Source organism: Bidens hawaiensis, unplaced genomic scaffold, assembly GCF_021521415.1.
Source record: "Bidens hawaiensis isolate Kalapana, Puna unplaced genomic scaffold, B.hawaiensis_p1.1 tig00038577_1, whole genome shotgun sequence".
Lineage (NCBI taxonomy): Eukaryota > Viridiplantae > Streptophyta > Magnoliopsida > Asterales > Asteraceae > Bidens > Bidens hawaiensis.
The window spans coordinates 91,712-109,951 of record NW_027505563.1 but is presented as its reverse complement, the minus strand read 5'-3'; the positions used below and the strand labels follow the sequence as shown (position 1 = coordinate 109,951).

The 18,240-nt window shown below is 35.6% G+C and overlaps 3 protein-coding genes across 3 annotated transcripts; 2 read left to right on the top strand and 1 right to left on the bottom strand.

Annotated features, from left to right (window-relative positions):
* Positions 1–133: 133 nt before the first annotated feature.
* LOC143613952 (uncharacterized) lies at positions 134–5,049 on the top strand. Its single transcript, XM_077087526.1, has 8 exons — positions 134–206; positions 793–1,277; positions 1,350–1,515; positions 1,607–1,657; positions 1,753–1,935; positions 2,056–2,149; positions 3,418–4,034; positions 4,575–5,049. Exons 2-8 carry the CDS (start codon positions 814–816, stop codon positions 4,908–4,910), a joined length of 1,911 nt encoding a protein of 636 aa, XP_076943641.1. The 5' UTR covers positions 134–206; positions 793–813; the 3' UTR covers positions 4,911–5,049.
* A 2,538-nt stretch (positions 5,050–7,587) lies between these two features.
* On the top strand, positions 7,588–12,821 carry LOC143613948 (protein EMSY-LIKE 3-like). Its single transcript, XM_077087522.1, has 10 exons — positions 7,588–7,766; positions 10,335–10,549; positions 10,627–10,736; positions 10,824–11,052; positions 11,136–11,348; positions 11,430–11,498; positions 11,582–11,815; positions 11,905–11,973; positions 12,048–12,111; positions 12,294–12,821. Exons 1-10 carry the CDS (start codon positions 7,739–7,741, stop codon positions 12,308–12,310), a joined length of 1,248 nt encoding a protein of 415 aa, XP_076943637.1. The 5' UTR covers positions 7,588–7,738; the 3' UTR covers positions 12,311–12,821.
* Positions 12,822–12,925: 104 nt separating this feature from the next.
* On the bottom strand, positions 12,926–16,760 carry LOC143613953 (protein EMSY-LIKE 3-like). The gene is made up of 10 exons (XM_077087527.1): positions 16,597–16,760; positions 15,236–15,450; positions 15,041–15,150; positions 14,716–14,944; positions 14,418–14,633; positions 14,282–14,350; positions 13,984–14,205; positions 13,825–13,893; positions 13,685–13,748; positions 12,926–13,147 (listed from the first exon to the last, which is right to left on the bottom strand). The coding sequence occupies exons 1-10, from the start codon at positions 16,622–16,624 to the stop codon at positions 13,122–13,124; spliced, it is 1,248 nt and encodes a 415-aa protein (XP_076943642.1). The 5' UTR covers positions 16,625–16,760; the 3' UTR covers positions 12,926–13,121.
* Positions 16,761–18,240: the final 1,480 nt, after the last annotated feature.

Sequence of the window (18,240 nt, the reverse complement as noted above, 5' to 3'; positions counted from 1 at the left end):
GGACATAATAATAATAACAATAATAATAATAATAATAATATTGTGAAAGTGCCGCCACACCACAAACTTTCTTTCTTTCTTTACGTCAATTTCTTCTTCACCTCAAAGCACCTACAAATACAAATAATAATCCAGATCTAAAACACAAATATCACTTCATACAACAACGATCCGCTTCAATTCACTCTCTTTCTTTCTTTCTTCAGGTATCAATTTTGAATGTTTATTATTCACTCTTTCTTTTACGACTTTTTTTATTTAATTTTGCGAAGTAGACGTAGATCTAGGGTTTTGCTTTGTACGATTAGGTTTCAAGTAAGCTTAAGAGTTATTATGTTGATGCGAAATCTCACTTATTGAATAGATAGACATATCTAATTAGTGAATTCAGATTGCTGGACTTATCAAATCAGGACAATATTATTAATAATTTTTTCCGTAAAGATTGATTAGGGCAGCATATAATAACGTAAGAATGAAGATTTGATCTTCCAAATTGCAAAAGTTTAAATTGCCTTTGCTTTCATCATTTTAAACACTAAATACTACGTCTTCTTTTTATAGTAATATGATTCACAACTTTAAGCTTTTTTAGTCCAACTTAACCTGAAATGTACTTTCATTTTGCTGCAGCTTAAACGTTTAAATGTTACACATTTTATGACCTGATTGCTTAATCATTTAAGTGTTACGCATTTTATGACCTGATTGTTGCAACTTCTCTGATGACACATTACTGCATTATAAACATCAAATGCTTATGATTCTCTATTTTTTTTTAACTTTATGTAGATTCTTCATTAGCTGTCAAATATGTGGAGAATCAAGCAATTCATGCCTAAGGAGAAATCAGGACTTGAAGGTCGCGTGATCGACATTGGAAATTTGAAAATCCATGTTCGCCACGTCATCGCCGAGGGCGGGTTCTCGTGTGTTTACTTGGCTCAAGATGCTCTAAATGGTTCAAAGCAGTATGCACTGAAACACATGATATGTAATGATGAAGAATCACTAGAACTAGTGAAGAAAGAAATATCTGTGATGAAATCACTTCAAGGACACCCGAATGTTGTTATGCTATGCGCTCATTCTATTTTTGATATGGAGAGAACGAAGGAAGCACTCCTTGTAATGGAGTATTGTGGTAAGTCTCTGGTTAGTGTTCTTGAGAGCAGAGGTGCTGGTTTTTTTGAGGAAAAACAGATACTTTTAATGTTTAGGGATATCTGTAATGCAGTTTTTGCTATGCATTGTCAGTCACCACCCATTGCTCACCGGTAAGTCACTATACATATATTGCAATTTGTTCCTTTATGGCTTAGTAACCAATTTTAAATCTGCAACTGCAGTGACTTGAAGGCAGAGAATCTTTTGCTTGGACCTGATGGTTTATGGAAGTTATGTGATTTTGGTAGTACTTCAACGAATCATAAACGTTTTGAGAGGCCAGAAGAAATGGGCCTTGAAGAAGACAATATACGGAAGCACACAACCCCTGCCTATAGATCACCTGAGGTTTAATAAAGGACTTGTTTTCTTCACACGATAATTAATACTCAGATCAATTTTTTTTTTCCGTCATTTCTAACTTTTGTTCTTGATTCAGATGTGGGACCTGTTTCTTAGGGAAGTTATAAGCGAGAAAGTTGATATTTGGGTAAGGTTATTGGTCTTTATGTGTCTTGTGTGACATGCTAAAGCGTGTTTGGGTTGACTCACAAACATGCTGATGCGGAACTTCATTTAATACAGGCGATCGGGTGTCTTCTATTTCGCATATGTTATTTCAAGTCTGCATTTGATGGTGAATCGAAGCTTCAAGTTTTGAACGGAAACTATCGGATTCCAGAACAACCAAAGTACAGCTCATCCATTACCGATTTAATCAGGGACATGCTGCAATCTTCACCAGATTCCAGACCAGACATCACGCAGGCAAGAGCTTTGCTTGATTGGACATTCATCTCCATGAATTTAGGTTAGTTATAGATTGAACATGTTCATGGAACATAACATGTCCATGATCACTGATTCTACTTTGTTTGATTGATGCAGGTGTGGTTTCGTGTTAATGGTCTGTTACCTGATGGATTACAAAAGTCATTACCAGATAGACCACCTGAAATGCTTCAAACTGACATGACTGAAGGTATGACACCAAATTTTATTAAAATTTTTTTATAGTGGCTTGACTTTGGCCATAATGCAGTGTGCACTTATTAATATGAAATTATGAACATTCAATTTAATCGTATCAAAACTCTGGCTTATTAGAGTAGTTCAAACTTTAAATCTCAAATCTTACAAAGACTTGCCAGATGACATTTGTTTAACCCCAAAATTGGTATATCTAGCTTAATTTGAGTATCTGCTATTTGCTATTAAGTATTTTATTTTAATTATTAGTTAAAGTAGAGGGGGTTCATAACGGGTTCAGGTTAAAGAAGCCGTTTTTTAGTATTCGTCAAAGCAGTGCGTAGGCCTGTAAACGAACTGAACATTCAGTAGTCTGTGAAACATTTGCCGGGAAGTTTGTTTATGTTCGTTTATTCAATAAATGGACAAATTTGCACATAAAGTTTTTGTTTGTTTAGTTAAACGAAGAAAGATGAACACGTCTCGTTCGCTCATTTATGTTCGTGAATGTTTGTTTACGTTATTTTGTTTGAATTTGTTTATGTTAAGTTTGCCAGTTTACGTTTGTCAATATATTCTTTCAATTTTTTTTAGTCCATTACAATTTAGTCTAGTTTCAAAACTTTTTAGGCACATGTTGTTTTTCACACTACTTATACTCTTTTAGCTAGTTTAGCTCATTTGTTAATTTATGTTCAGTTATGTTCGTTCATGAACCGATTGTTTATACTGTTAATGAATGAACATATTCATCTTCTTAACGAACAAGAAAACCCCATTCTTTTTGTTGTTCGTATTTGATCATTTGTTCTGTTAAGTTAAACGAACGAACACGAACATGCTTTGTTTGTGTTTGTTCGGTTCGTTTTTACTGTTAACGGGTGAGCATATTCATTTTCTTAACGAACAAAGATAAAGAAAGTCTTATTCGTTTAAATGTTCATGTTCTCGATCGTTTGTTCAGTTAAGTTAAACGAGCGAACACAAACATGCTTTGTTCGTGTTTGTTCACAAGCCTAGCAGGGTGGGTAGGTTGGTTGGCCCACAAGGCCACAAATGTAAGAACAATGTTAATCTAAATTTTTGAATAAAACGATTTATGTAACTTTTCTGACTTTTAACCATGCTTTTATCTTGATCCTTAATTTGACCCGTTCAAGATAATAATACAACCCGTCTAATGATAAACGGGTTTAAAACACGAAATTATTACCTAATCTCAAGAATTAGGACTTTGTTATTATAATCAATTTATTATTATTGGTGCTGGTGGATTAACAGGTATTCCAAAGTCTGCAAACAAATCTTGTCCAATGCCTCGTAGAAGTCCACCTCCACCTCCAACCACTGCTGAGTCAGCACGGACCTCACCTCAACCGGTGGGAAGTGGTGGGCCCATAGGTGCATTTTGGTCAACTCAGCATGGTAAGGAAACAGCTGTTGCTGAAGATCTTAGCAAAGTTACATTTGATGAAGAGCCAAGTGTTCCCGAAAGGCGATTTTCTATGCACAAAAATAGTCCCTCACAAAAACCAGTTCAGGACAAATCTGGCCCTTCAAAGGACTTCGAAATGAACTTTTTCCAGGATGGTACAAATGCCTTTGCAACTGAGTTTGATATTAATAAAGTTAACCCCAGAATGAGTAATGTTGACTCCGGAAAAGAAGAACAGTTAGAGGCTGAGGTGGAAAGATTGAAGGGACAGCTGAAGCAGGTTAATATGGAGAAAAGTGAGTTAAGTTCCAAATATGAAAAGTTATCTGCTATTTGTCGCTCACAGAGGCAAGAGCTTCATGATTTGAAGCAAACTTTTGCTTCTACAACCCCGTCACCAACTAAAACCGCCACCAAAATCCAGTCATCTCCTGTAATTCAAAACCAGTCTCCCACTCAGCAGGTAAATTTCTCAAAAGTTTTATTAAATTTATTTTAAATGACAAAACTACCCCTCCATTTAATATTGAAAACTAAAGAATGGGTGGGACACACTTGAAGATAAAAATAAAAAAACACAATAAATACCTTCACATGAACCTTTAACAAGTCAGTTAGAAAAGGGCACATTAATCATCTAGCAAGTTACATAACAGAACTTTTATACGACAAAGGACGAAAAACCGCTGCAACACATGAACTTCAGTGACATTTTTTGTACTTATTGAAGTCAGACATGAGTAGCGTATAAACCCCAACCATAAAAGACAAAGCTGTAATTTAAAGTTTTATACAGTGGAAATAGGGCAAACCCAGCAAAAGTTTCCCATATTAGTATATTTAAAATCCATAAGGTTTTCTCTGTATCTAAATATAGATTAGTGTTAATGTAGTTTTTGTAGTCATATATATTTAACAAATTAATATTTACATAATTCAAATAACTTTAAACTGTGTTGTTCAATCGGTATATGTTCTTGATTAATGTTTGCTTGATGAAAAGGGACTGTTTGATGACACACCTCCAAAGTCTGAGCAAAACTCATGGCAGGCGTTTCCGGAGGCTCCACCTGTAACAACTACCCCACTTGTAACAACTACCAACTCTAAATCTGTTAGAACCAGAAATGGCCACCAGAACAACAAACCGCCTGTAGAAGTGGCAGCAGCAGCAGCAGCAGCAGCCACCAGTTGGGGATTTGAAGCAGAAAGCTTTACAGCGGTTCCTACTCCCAGCTCTCAGGTAAACGTGCATTTGAGTCCACCTCAAGGTTTCGGTGACTCCAAAAAGAAAGAAAGTAAGTCGAGTTCTCAACCTGCGGGATGGGCGGGTTTTTAAGGAGATGTTATATCTATCATATATGAACTTTGTGTTGAAAAAGAGGCGATTTATGGGCTTGTTTGTCTGATGTGTGTTCTTGTATACGGATTCCAACTTTTGACTTCGTGTTGTCGAATGATTTGTCAGTGTTTGTTTTTGTGGATTTGAAAAATTAATATATGCTTATGAAGAATATCACGCTTTTGAAATGTCGTATCATAGTGAATGCGTTTTGTGGGTGCTTGTGAATGGTTAAACCGACTGGTGTACACGGTACGACCGAAAGTAAGTTGGTCAGGCACATAAACACATTGAAGTTAGAAATCAGATAAATGACACTTTTTAAGTATTTGACATTTTAAATTGGGTTTTGGGTATGGAGTATTTCAACAGAAAAACTTTAACCTCATAAGATATAAATTGGTATACCGGATACACACTGGTATATCCGCGGACCAATGGCGAGCAACGAGTCACCAATGGGATTGACATTGGTCACACATTGAGGATGAGGGTATTGCATGTTCTGATTTTTTATGATTGAATGTTAGTCCTACCAATAACACAAAATTGTTGCAGCATATACATGTGATATTACAAGGTTGCGTAAGTTGGTTCCTCACTATAAACATGTGATACGGTTGGTGCATCACTTTAAACAAGTAATACGGTTCGTCACCATAAACATGTGATAAGAGTATCAGTTGAAAACGTCAAGGAGTTGAACAGAGAAAGAGCATTGGATGTGAAGTTAATGAATTAAACCTGAGTTGGAGTGAATATATACACGATATGATTTGGACGTTTCACTACTAGACATTGGATTATTTCATGTATGTTAGAGAATTCCCATCGTATACATTGTTTTATGTGAGTAGAGTTTTTATATTTTAAGGAGTGATTTAAAGAGTCGTGAGTGAAAGAGAGAAAAACTGTAGTGAATTTTCTGTATATTTGAAAAGTTTCTGTAGAAAATTTCTTAATATTTTGTGAAAGTGGTTTTGGATAAAGGAGAGAAGAAATGCAATGATAAATGTAAAAAGAAAGATTATTTAATTGAAAAACAAAAAAGAAAATGTATTAACTTTTAATGTAAATTTGATTTTGGAGATAGGGAAAGGGATTAGATTGCTCCTAGTGTATCGATGTCTTCGTCCTTTCATATCATCAAACCTACCTACTACAGTAGAAACTCGATAAATTAATACTTGATTATTTAATAAACTCTCTAAGATAATATTTTTTGCCGGTCCCGACTCGGAGTTAGGGTGCTAAATTAATAATTCGCTAAAATTATAAGATAATACATTTTTGATAATTTCTTTAGACCCCATATAAAATATAAATTAATAATTCCTTATATATAGCATATTACATGTATGATTTATGAATGTTTCTTGAAAAATGACTCAATTGTCTTTTGTTTTTTTGTTGAAATCAATTTCCCCTTGAATCTCGTCTCTAATTTTCCTTAGCATGGTAAGAACTTCTGGTGTTGTTTTCTCATAGCTCAACAAGAAATTGTTCAATGTGATTGCCGCTTTAATAGCTTCGTTTCGCGAAGGGGGCTCCATTGTAGAATAATTAAGTGGAAGCTTGAAAAGTGTTTGTAAACTAAGCATTCTACTATAAATTAATAAAATATTAATTAATATATAAGTTAATAATTATTAATATATTGATTAATTAATAACTCTTTTAATTAATAAATTTTGGTGGTCCCAAGTATATTATTTTATAGAGTTTCTACTGTAATTAAAATAAACTAGTGTCCCGAGAACACACTTCACATCCACAGACTATACTAGTGTCTTGATGAGGCACGTCATATGTAAAAACTCTTCATTACACTTAAAATTTCCATACACTTAAAATCTTAAAATGTAACTTTGTTTATAGATAACAAAACCGAGATGATGTTATTATGTTGCTATAGTAGAGAGTTTGAATTTAGTGATTTAAGAACATAAATGTCCCATCGGGAGAGGGCCGCTCATCTTATATATAAATCATCACCATTTGTTATCATTAAGACTAATTATAAGAAATCTAAGACTTTATACTTCGAAATGTGCTAGGATCAATCAAGATGGTTCTAAACACTCAATTAAGTTATATCAAAACTATAACATAATAATCACACTGATTGATTTGCGAAGACTATTCAAATACAATTGAACAAGAGTATAGCAGAGGATAATTATTTCAGCCTTAATTGTATCATGCAAGTATTCCCAACTTATAGTCTCATATATGACTACATGATCTATCTATATTAACACATAACAATTAGAAATTAGAAATACTAATAAATGCAAAACCCGTTAATTTCTCGCATATACCAACAACCAATAATTTAACCAGAATCATGTCATGAAACAAAGTACTAAGAATCGACACCTTTCACCATAACAAAACAATATTGACGACCATGGGCGTTATTGAATGCGGTAGTAAACACGTTGCTCGGTAACACAATCAGTTTACTTGTTTCGATGAGCATTAACCATTGTGATTCCAAATAAAAAAGAAATGAAATTAAAAATAATAACAGAATCAATCAACATAGATATTGTTAAAAAGACTTGAATATATACATACATAGACAAGTAGGAAGTCAAAGTCAAAGACATGAGCGGAAGTGAAAGACAAGAATGAATTAATTAAAAACAACCAATCGCTTTCGACTCCAAAACCAAACCCTAATTAATAAAATCACCTTCGATTGAATCTTAATTTGATTCCAATTGAATCTGAATTTGATTAATTACAATTCCAATTGGTGAATCTAGGGTTTTGCGCGGTTAATTGTCGATTAATCCTAGGGTTTAGTTTGCAAGCTGGCAATGGATTACGAACCTTACGATAGCAGCGGTAAGCTATTATTAACTCTCTATCTATTGATTGATTGATTATTTGAATCATTTCATAAATTATTATTATTATTATTATTATTCTGTGCATTTTGTGTCTGTGTATATGTTGTTAATTAGGGCTTAATTAATATTATTTATTAAAATTTGATGCTGAAGAAAGTAGTTATATTTAGTTGAAATTTGTGTCGGCTTTTATTAAATGAGATATAAATGTTAAAAGAAGAATGTGAAGTTTAGTGTTTGGTATTAATAATGAATGATACAGAGAAAAAGTGATATAATAGCAAAGTGTTATTGTATTGGATAAGGTAGAGTGGTAGAGTAGACCAACTGTTTCTTTTTTTCTCGCTCATGTGCGCGTGCTTACACCAGACCGTCTTGGATTTCTGATAGTCAACTCAAAGGTTGGTAGTTATTAAATGATAATTTGATTATAAGTCAAGTAGGGCCCTTAAGTAAAGATCTTGAGTAAGCTTCCTTTTTGGATTTAAAGATGGCTGCTTGCGTATCTGACGTATCTTTGATGCTGGGCTTCTTTTGGTTGCTTTCTTTTTAGTTCTACTTTTAAAGGACGGGAGCACGTGATCTTTCAGATTGTTTTGACATGATTTTTAGTTACGTATTAAGGGAACATATATTTATCAGTTGTCTTTTAGAATGTTTACAAAGGTATATTCGTGCATAATACCTTTAATCTCTTTGTACATCAATGCTTTTAAGCAATGTACTCACCATCTCAGCGTTTCTAGTGGCTTGATATGATGGCTGTTAAGCAAAGATTGCATCTTTTGTTTGAAACATGAACTCTATGCTGTTCAGATGATCAGATCGGAGGTAGGAGTAGAGGCTCGCTGATGAATGATAAGTGTGCTCAAGAAGTAACCTAATTTAGGAACCATAAAACGAGTATTAAGACATTCCTCTTAGATAAACCAGTGAATGTGTTGTATATTGATTGTGTATCAAGTAGGGTTACGTAGGGTTTCTATATTTAGAGAATAATATTACACATAGATACCATCTAGTCTATGTTAAATCATGTAACTTGTCTAATACTCTGTATGTTATTGGATGTATATACTGAAATACTGATTAATTCATGGATTGGTACTTGCCTTTCTAACAGTTAGAGCTTCAAAATAGGCACAAATGGAGCTTGACAAATATTCATTTACACCTGCTTGCATTGAAACTGCACATATGCTAATTAGAACATAGACCATAGCTATTTTTTTACCTTTCTGAAGTGTGGTCCTTGTTGAGGGGTAATTCTCGTAGTAAATCTGCTACTTTGTTGGATTTAGGTTCATGTCCTAATGAACTGGAAACCTGGAATGGTATATAATGTTGTATATTATCCGAATCCATGCTGCTTGTTTTACATACATATGAATGATGGTTCCATCCTTTTTGGGTGACTGCAAGTACATGATGATAGTGCAACTGTAATTTCTATATGTTCGTGGTTGGTACTAGTGGAATATCAACAAAATATAAAATGGTTTAAACATCTGTGATGCATATATCGTATGTAAATCACTTCTGATTCCTGTTCCCCAATAAGAGCTAATTTGTTGTTTCAAATATGTAAAGCACTAGAAAGTTTTTGCTCTCACATTTTTAGGATAACATAACTCATAGGTGAATTTCTTTTCATTAACCGAAAGTGCTGCAGGAGCAGATGATGCCCCGGGGTACTGGTTTCGATGACCTGATACTCGACAGTGACTCAGTATTGATTCTTGACTGTGATCCTGCATAGATTAAGTAGCCAAACGGTTATCTGAGAATTCGAATGTGTAGATGTATAGCTGGGAGTTTGAATTTGAATCTTTTGTTTATATTTTATTTCAATCGTTTCATTTATTTTTTATTAGTTTAATTTTTTGTGGGGTTGTTATCTTGTTTTTAGTTCAAAGCTTATAAAAGCTTAAGTACTTATAAAGGTTTGACCTAAAAACAAGATAACAACCCCACAAGAGATAAAACTAATGAATGATAAAGATAATACTCTTGAATAAAAGTTAAAGAAAGATTCGAACTCCAGATAAGCGTCTTCAAATTTTAATTCTCAGATAAGCGTTCAACTCCTTAATCCATGTAGAATCACAGTCAAGTGCCGGTCGCGGGTAGGTATCGCCGTTGGGTTCTAGGTTGTTGGGTCTGGTTGCTCCTCGCATCCTGATAATGTAGATGCCATCTCACTCTTGTACATATATATCTGTCCTTTGGAGATTATGCCTTCTAATGATTGTCATCATTTACTTGAAGTGGGTAGATATATTAGGACAGATGTTTATATCATAGTTAAATGGTTAGATTCATATTACCAAGGTCTAACTAGAACCTTTCTCCAGAACAGTAAGATAAGAAAAAATTGTATATCTTTCATAAATGTATGCAATCTAAGACTAACATGTACAATATGTGTTGAAGCATATTCAATGTAATAGTACTAGATGTAGAAAAACAGCAAACATGTATGGAAATGGGATCACCCATGTAGTATCGCGGACGCTAATGGACTGGGTGATTAGTTTATGTTAATGGTTTGTATTAATGGCAGGAACTGATGATGATCTTCCGCCATCTCATCAAAACAGAATTCCGAGAGGTGGACGTGTGGCAGGTAATGGAAGAGCTGCAGTTATGGGTGGCGTACAATATCCTCCTCGGATGTATGGGGAAAATGATATGGAAGCCCAAATACATCTCCTTGAGCAGGAAGCATACATTTCAGTTTTACGAGCCTTCAAAGCTCAAGCAGATGCAATTACTTGGGTATGTTTTGTCATTATATATATGCATGAATCTTACGTGTTTTAAATCTTAGATGTTCAATAAATGAATTTGTCCAGGAAAAGGAAGGTTTAATCACCGAGCTCCGAAAAGAATTGAGACTGTCAAATGAAGAACACAGGGAGCTTTTGCTTAAAGTAAATTCAGACGATGTAATCCGAAGAATAAGGTCCAATAGTTACTAAAACGTATATTGCCATGTTATGATGTTGAACTTGCTTTTCTGATTTCTGGCTATGTATTATGATGACATTAGGGAGTGGAGACAGTCGAGTGGGCTTCAACCTGGGATGGTCAACACGAGTCAAGCGGTTCACGATCCCTTACCGAGTCCATCTGTCTCAGGAACCCGTAAGAAGCAGAAGATGACCTCATCAGGACCTTCTCAGTCCTTTGGTGGGCCACCACAACATGTACCTCTACCCGCTTCTTCATCTGCTAGAAGAGCACCAGTGACAGGGAGTAAGGGGAAAAACAAGAAATCTGTAAGCTCATTTTTATATTTACTTCTATTTACCATTTTTATCTTATGCTGTTCACCAATTCACTCTTGTTTTGTCATGGTCAGATGATGGGTGGGGCGTCTTCCATAAAGCCTCAGCAACCTCCAGGCCCAAATGGCAGGGCCCAAGTTGGTAACCGTGCCACTTCTGGTGCTGTTGCAAACGTGCATGCTGAAACATCTGCATTCTCCCCATTAATTGGGAAAAAAGTAAGAACCAGGTGGCCTGATGACAACAATTTCTATGAAGCTACAATAACAGACTACAATCCTGTTGAGGTAGTTTGATTTCCTTACATGCATGCACTCATGACTTTTTGCCTCCAATCCTGGAAGATGTGCTGAAAATATGACTTTCAGGGTCGGCATGCTCTAGTATATGATATGTATACGGCAAATGAGACATGGGAGTGGGTTAATCTTGCTGAGGTATGCGTAGATATATCTTTTGCTATGTTTTTTTCTTCATCATTTTAAAAATATCTGTATTATTTCTCGTTGATGCATAATAGATATCTCCAGAGGATATACAATGGGTGGACGGTGAGGACCCTGGGATTCCTCATCGTGGATTGGGTCATGGAACGGGTCGACCCGTTGGACGAGATAATGGTGCAGGTGGAGGAAGAGGCAGAGGGATGACCAAGGGTCAAACAAGAAAGGAGTTTCCACCATCACAGAATGGCATAGGAAAGAAGGGTTTAGATGATATTCAATTACTCAACACTGATACACTAATTAAGGAGGTAAATAATTTAACACTCGAGGCCAGTTTCAGATTCTGTTAAATTGTATTTTCTTGTTTAACGGTTTTTTTATTGATGAACATGTGCAGGTGGAGAGGGTGTTTGGAACTAGTCACCCAGATCCTCTTGAGATAGAGAAAGCTAGGAAAGTCTTGAAGGTTAGAACAACACAAAGTCTGAAGTTTTGTACTATTTTTTTTTAAATGTCATTATTGATTTTGATATTATGCAGGAACATGAACAAGCACTTGTGGATGCCATTGCAAGATTAGCGGATGTCTCGGATGATGAAAGCGGTACAACCTCATTTCAACTATACTATGGTTTACTTTTTACGTTAAAGACATAATGCTTAAATCAACTGTTCTTCATTTGAATGCAATCTGATAAAAACATGATAAATCTTTACTTTTGATTATATTATTTACCAGCTCATTTCAACTCTACTATGGTTTTTACTTGTTGGTTGGTGTCACAGATGAAGGGGGGCGATGATCGATTCGTGGACGACCAATGGGTTGAGAATAGCCGAGCGAGCGATTAATAGTTGCATGTAGCTTTTATGGAGAGGACCGTAAATGGCATGGGGAGAGATGATAGTGACACAGACTAGAGATGTTTATTTTAGGGATAGAGGTTGCACAAGTGCAATGAGAGTGTTTTAAAAGGCTTTGTAAAATATCATGTTTGTTGGTTTTTACTTAGTTATGTGTAGCAGTTAGGTCACTGGGAGCAGCCTTTCTGCCCGGAAAGATTCAGCCTCATTGCACCCTTAGCTTTGCGGACCCAACAACAGCTCTCCTATGAGTAGGATGTTGCTGGTGTTTGTGGGGGTGTGGTGATGGTTGGAGAAAAGGGTTGACTTATAATGTTCATACTTGCATAAATTCATTTGTGGTTTTTTTGTACACTTTACTTTGAGGGTGTTATTTAGAACCTACAAGATGAGTTTTTGGTGTAAAGACTAAATAGATACAATAAGTTTATTTAGAACCAAGTTATCAAATATCAAACAACCTGTCAATTCTTCATATCAAAATCACATGAATATAGTTCTCGCTTCATTAACTGCATCAAAGTTAGAAAATTAGTCATCAAGATCAAAATCCATTTGAATAAAGTTCACTTAGCTTTGATGCTAAATTGTTCTCTGGACACAATTGATGAACATGAAGATAATTTACCCCAAATACTAAAATATCTATAACTAATGGGTAACCATAAAAAATCATGATATTATATTTTACAAACACAATCTCTATTCCTAAAATAAACATCTCTATCGCCTCTCCCTGCTTGTATTGGGTTATCCACGCATCAATTGCCCGCCATCTGTAAAGCCACCCAACAAAAATCAAATTTGCTGATCATAAGCAGGGGTGTAAATTTCTAACATGCCATGGAATTATTGGGTTTGGGTTTAGCATAAAAAGGTTAAGGACCATGTTCATTACATGAAGGATCGTTCTTTTTTCAAAAGAATGTAAACTAGAGAACCAAGCCCATAAATTAAACTTGATGGTTATTTTAGGCCAAACTTTTTATAGTTAAAAGGGAAACTAATATAAGATTTTGTAATAAAATTAGTGTCGCATGTAAATTGTATTTTTTTATTGCTAAACAATAATATGCTAAAAACATGGGCTAAACGGGTCGTGTACAAGTCAACCCACGAATATTCGTATCATGTTTGGTTCATTTGTCTAACACGATTTTCGGTTTGTGTTGTGTTGGGTCCGTATCGAGCTGGACCCCCAGAAAGCGAATTCATAGCATAAGTCATGACTATACTTCACGATTGCGCAATCCAAATTATTATAGTTATCATGTTTTCTATGTAAAACATATTAGAGTTAAATGAGTTTGTACCACTTTCACCATCCGAGATATTTGCTAGCCTTGCAATGGCATCGGTAAGTGCTTGTTCATGTTCCTGCATAATATCTATATCAATAATGACATGTTTATAAAAGATGTTACCAAAACTTCAGACTTTGTGTTTTTCTAACCTTCAAGACTTTCCTAGCTTTCTCTATCTCATGAGGGTCTGGGTGACTAGATCCGAATACCCTCTCCACCTGAACATATCAATCAATAAATGAACTGTTAAAACTAAAAAATAAGATTTAACAGAATCTGATATTGATACTGAATGTTTAATTAGATACCTCCTTTATTAGTGTATCAGTGTTGAGTAATCGAATATCATCTAAGCCCTTCTTTCCTATGCCATTCTGTGATGGTGGAAACTCCTTTCTTGTTTGACCCTTGGTCAACCCTCTACCTCTTCCTCCACCTGGCCCACTATCATGTCCCACTGGTCGACCCGATCCACGATGAGGAATCCCTGGGTCCTCACCTTCCACCCATTGTATATCTTCTGGAGATATCTGCATCAATAAATAATACAAATACTTTTAAGAAGAAAAGAAAAGAAAATATATGAAGAGATTTATCTAGGGTTACCTCTGCAAGATTGACCCACTCCCATGTCTCATTTGTCGTATACATATCATATACTAGAGCATGCCGACCCTGAAAATTATACTTTCAGCATATCATTCAAAGTCCAAAAGTCATGCGTGTTAAGAAACTAAACTACCTCAACAGGATTATAATCTGTTATTGTAGCTTCATAGAAATTGTTGTCATCAGGCCACCTGGTTCTCACTTTTCTCCCAATCAACGGGGAGAACGTTGATGTTTCAGCAGCCCCATTTGCAAGTACACCAGAAGTTGCACGGTTACCAAGTTGGGCCCTACCAGTTGGGCCTGATGGAGGGTGCTGAGGTTTTATCGAAGACGCCCCACCCATCATCTGACGATGCCAAAACAAAGTAAAATCGGGGAAAAAACATAATATAGAAATAATAGTTATTATAAAAAAAAAATCAGCTTACAGGTTTCTTGTTTTTCCCCTTGCTCCCTGTCACGGGTGCTCTTCTAGCAGATGAAGAAGTGGGTAGAGGTACATGTTGTGGTGGCCCACCAAAGGATTGAGAAGGTCCTGATGAGGTCATCTTCTGCTTCTTACGGGTTCCTGAGACAGATGGACTCGGTAAGGGATCGTGAACCCCTTGACTCGTGTTGACCATCCCTGGTTGAAGCCCACTCGACTGTCTCCACTCCCTGTTGTCATCATCCAAGATAGCCAGAAATCAGAAAAACAAGTTCCTCATAGACTTGGAATAATAATACAGTGTGTATTTATTAAAACTATCGGACCTTATTCTTCGAATGACATCATCTGAATTTACTTTGAGCAAGAGCTCCCTGTGTTCTTCATTTGACAGTCTCAATTCTTTTCGAAGCTCAGTTATTAAACCTTCCTTTTCCTGAATAAATTCATTTAATGTACATCTAATTAAAAACCTGATTAAAAAAATGAAAGATTCGTGCATATATAATGACAAAACATACCCAAGTAATTGCATCTGCTTGAGCTTTGAAGGCTCGTAAAACTGAAATGTATGCTTCCTGCTCAAGGAGATGTATTTGGGCTTCCATATCATTTTCCCCATACATCCGAGGAGGATATTGCACGCCACCCATAACTGCAGCTCTTCCATTACCTGCCACACGCCCACCTCTTGGAATTCTGTTTTGATGAGATGGCGGAAGATCATCATCAGTTCCTGCAGTAATCTAAACTATTAGCATAAACTCATCATCCGGTCCACTAATGTGTGATCCCATATCCATATCATACGTTAACACATGATACTAGCTACTATTAGATTGCATACGTGGGCCCCACCTAGGTTATAAAGTAAGCATTTGTTAGCCACGCTTGTTGGATATGACTTCTACTGTTGAAATTTATTTCACAGTTTTGTATCTTGCTTTCTTTGAAAAAGAGTTTTAGTAGACATTGGAGATTATTATCTAACTAGATACAGCAAGATTACATCTTCTTGACATGATAACGTGACTTAATAAGGTGAGGATTATCAATAAAGAAGAAACAATGCATATCCTCAAAAGAACAAATTATGTAAAAGAGTAGCAGGGCATCTGTGTTATCAGAAAAGAAGTTCACCAACGGGTTATGTTATCCTCAAAAAGTGGGAGGAAAAGCTTTTTACTGAGCATCTTACATATTAGCACAGTCAAGCACCTAACATAATTCCACCAACAAGAGTAAAAATTTCCCCTTTTCTTTGTGCGAAGATTCCAAAGAGATTTACAGAACAGAATCTCCATTCACATGCATCATGCATGTGAAACAATAAAACAAGAAACATGGGTTATAACACTATACAGCACTATATACCCTTTCAGCTCAATGAGACACGAACCTAAGTGTGATTTGATTAGGGTTTAGGTTGTACATAATAGAGTGAGTGTTAAGGGTGAAGACATATAAAGAGGCTAAAGTTATTATGCATTGTAGACCTTCAAAATGACAAGATTCTAGAAGATGTTGATAGATATGTATTCAGCTGATCATACATCACATGTAAAAAGCATTATCCCAAAAGGTCTAATGGTTGTATGGTATTCAGTTATAGGCAATTTAGTGGTCTAACTTACAACCTAAAATTGAAATTGAGTTGAGTCTGGTGAGTCCAATATATCAACAACACACTGCTATCTCAGTTTGTGTGTATCATTATTCATTTATATTAATATAATAAAATAGGTCCACACTTACTTAGCAAACACTTAATTTCTGTCTACATTTAAAATTCCAGACAAATAAAAGCAAGTCTCTAGAGCATATATATATAAAATGAGTAAAGCAGAATTAATTAAGAAACAAATATAGAGAGACAGTTAACCGCTGCTATCAAAAGGTTCGTAGTCCATAGCCAGCTTGCAATGCAAATTACCCTAACCCTACGATTAATCGCCAATAAACGAATCGCCTGTGTACGTATAGAATACGCGAATTGAATCGATTGATTGAATTGAAGGCGATTTAGGGTTTGGTTTTGGAGTTGAGAAAGAAACAAACAAAGAAAGCAAGCGATTTACCCTTCGTTTCTTTATTATTTCTTATTCTTCTCTTTCACTTCCGCCTTCTTTTCTTTTCATTTGGGGTTTTGACTTTTTTACTTTTTACATTGTAGTGTTTACTTATCTTGTTATGCTCAACTCTATTTTTATCTATTCTACTTTTTAATCATTTTTATTATTCCTTATTTTATACTTATTATTATCATATTGGGTTTTAATAATTCAACATTTGACTTAAGGATGGTATTCAACTCCAACTCCGACCCATTAGGAATAGTTTTGAACTTTTTCACGGGTTTGAGATTTCTAGACTCTAGTATATCCGATTATCTGATAACATAGGCTCATTCACCCGATTATATACCCGATATTACATATATAGTATATTCTAAATATATTATTTGTCGAAACTTGTTTTTGACAATTATTTAACACATTTTATCTTTATGGTAGCCATTTTTGTAATCGACTAGTTTTGAGCCTGGTATACCCGACATGTGTTTTATCTAAACAAAATGGAAAACCTGAAACACAACAGGTAATTACTCAATTAAAACTCGACGGGTTTGGAACATACTTTAATAATTGGGTATGAGTTTGGGAATACATAAAACTGGCCCATTGATATCCCTACATTCGTCGACGCTAAGCCGAACTTTAAAAATTGATCATAGTAGTCTCAAGTTTCAACTTTCAACATATTTTTTTCAGCGAGCTTTCATTAATGAGATTAGACTCTGTTTGTGAGTTTTTTACCAAACTAGTGTAGTTAGTAAAATTATTTACCAATCTAGTATAGTTTTAAACATATTTACCAAAATGGGTATTTTTAGTGGGACCCACCACCCACTCACTTCATCTTCTTCCTTCTAACCTAACCACTCTTTCTCTCTCTATCTAGACCACCACCATACCACCACCATGTTCTTGACAATCTCCGGCGGCCTCCGATGCCTCCGCCGGAAATATAATACATGATGCCATGGTGGTGTGCCGAGACAGACATCCTTGAAGTACTCGCCGGATCCTAGGATTGCACCAGACTTTAGTGTACCCATAAGTTTTCCGGCGTATGTATCCGCCGGCGCCGGCGATTCAGATTCTGCAGATTTGGATTTTTCGGCGTGGATGATTCTTTTGTGGGTTTGAATTTCAGTGAAATCACTAACGGCGGAGTTGAATAATGAGTTCTTAGGTGAATATCTTCATGCAAAAATTGAAAGAAAATGATGAAATCGTTGAGTTTGATTATTTTGATGAATAATCTTTTCTCGGCAGATTATTTTTATAAATAATTGATGTATTCATCGTGTTTTCTATTAATCTTTTCACCACGGCATCATGTACTATATTTCCGGCAGAGGCATCGGAGGCCGCCGGAGATTGTCAAGAACATGGTGGTGGTATGGTGGTGGTCTAGATAGAGAGAGAAAGAGTGGTTAGGTTAGAAGGAAGAAGATGAAGTG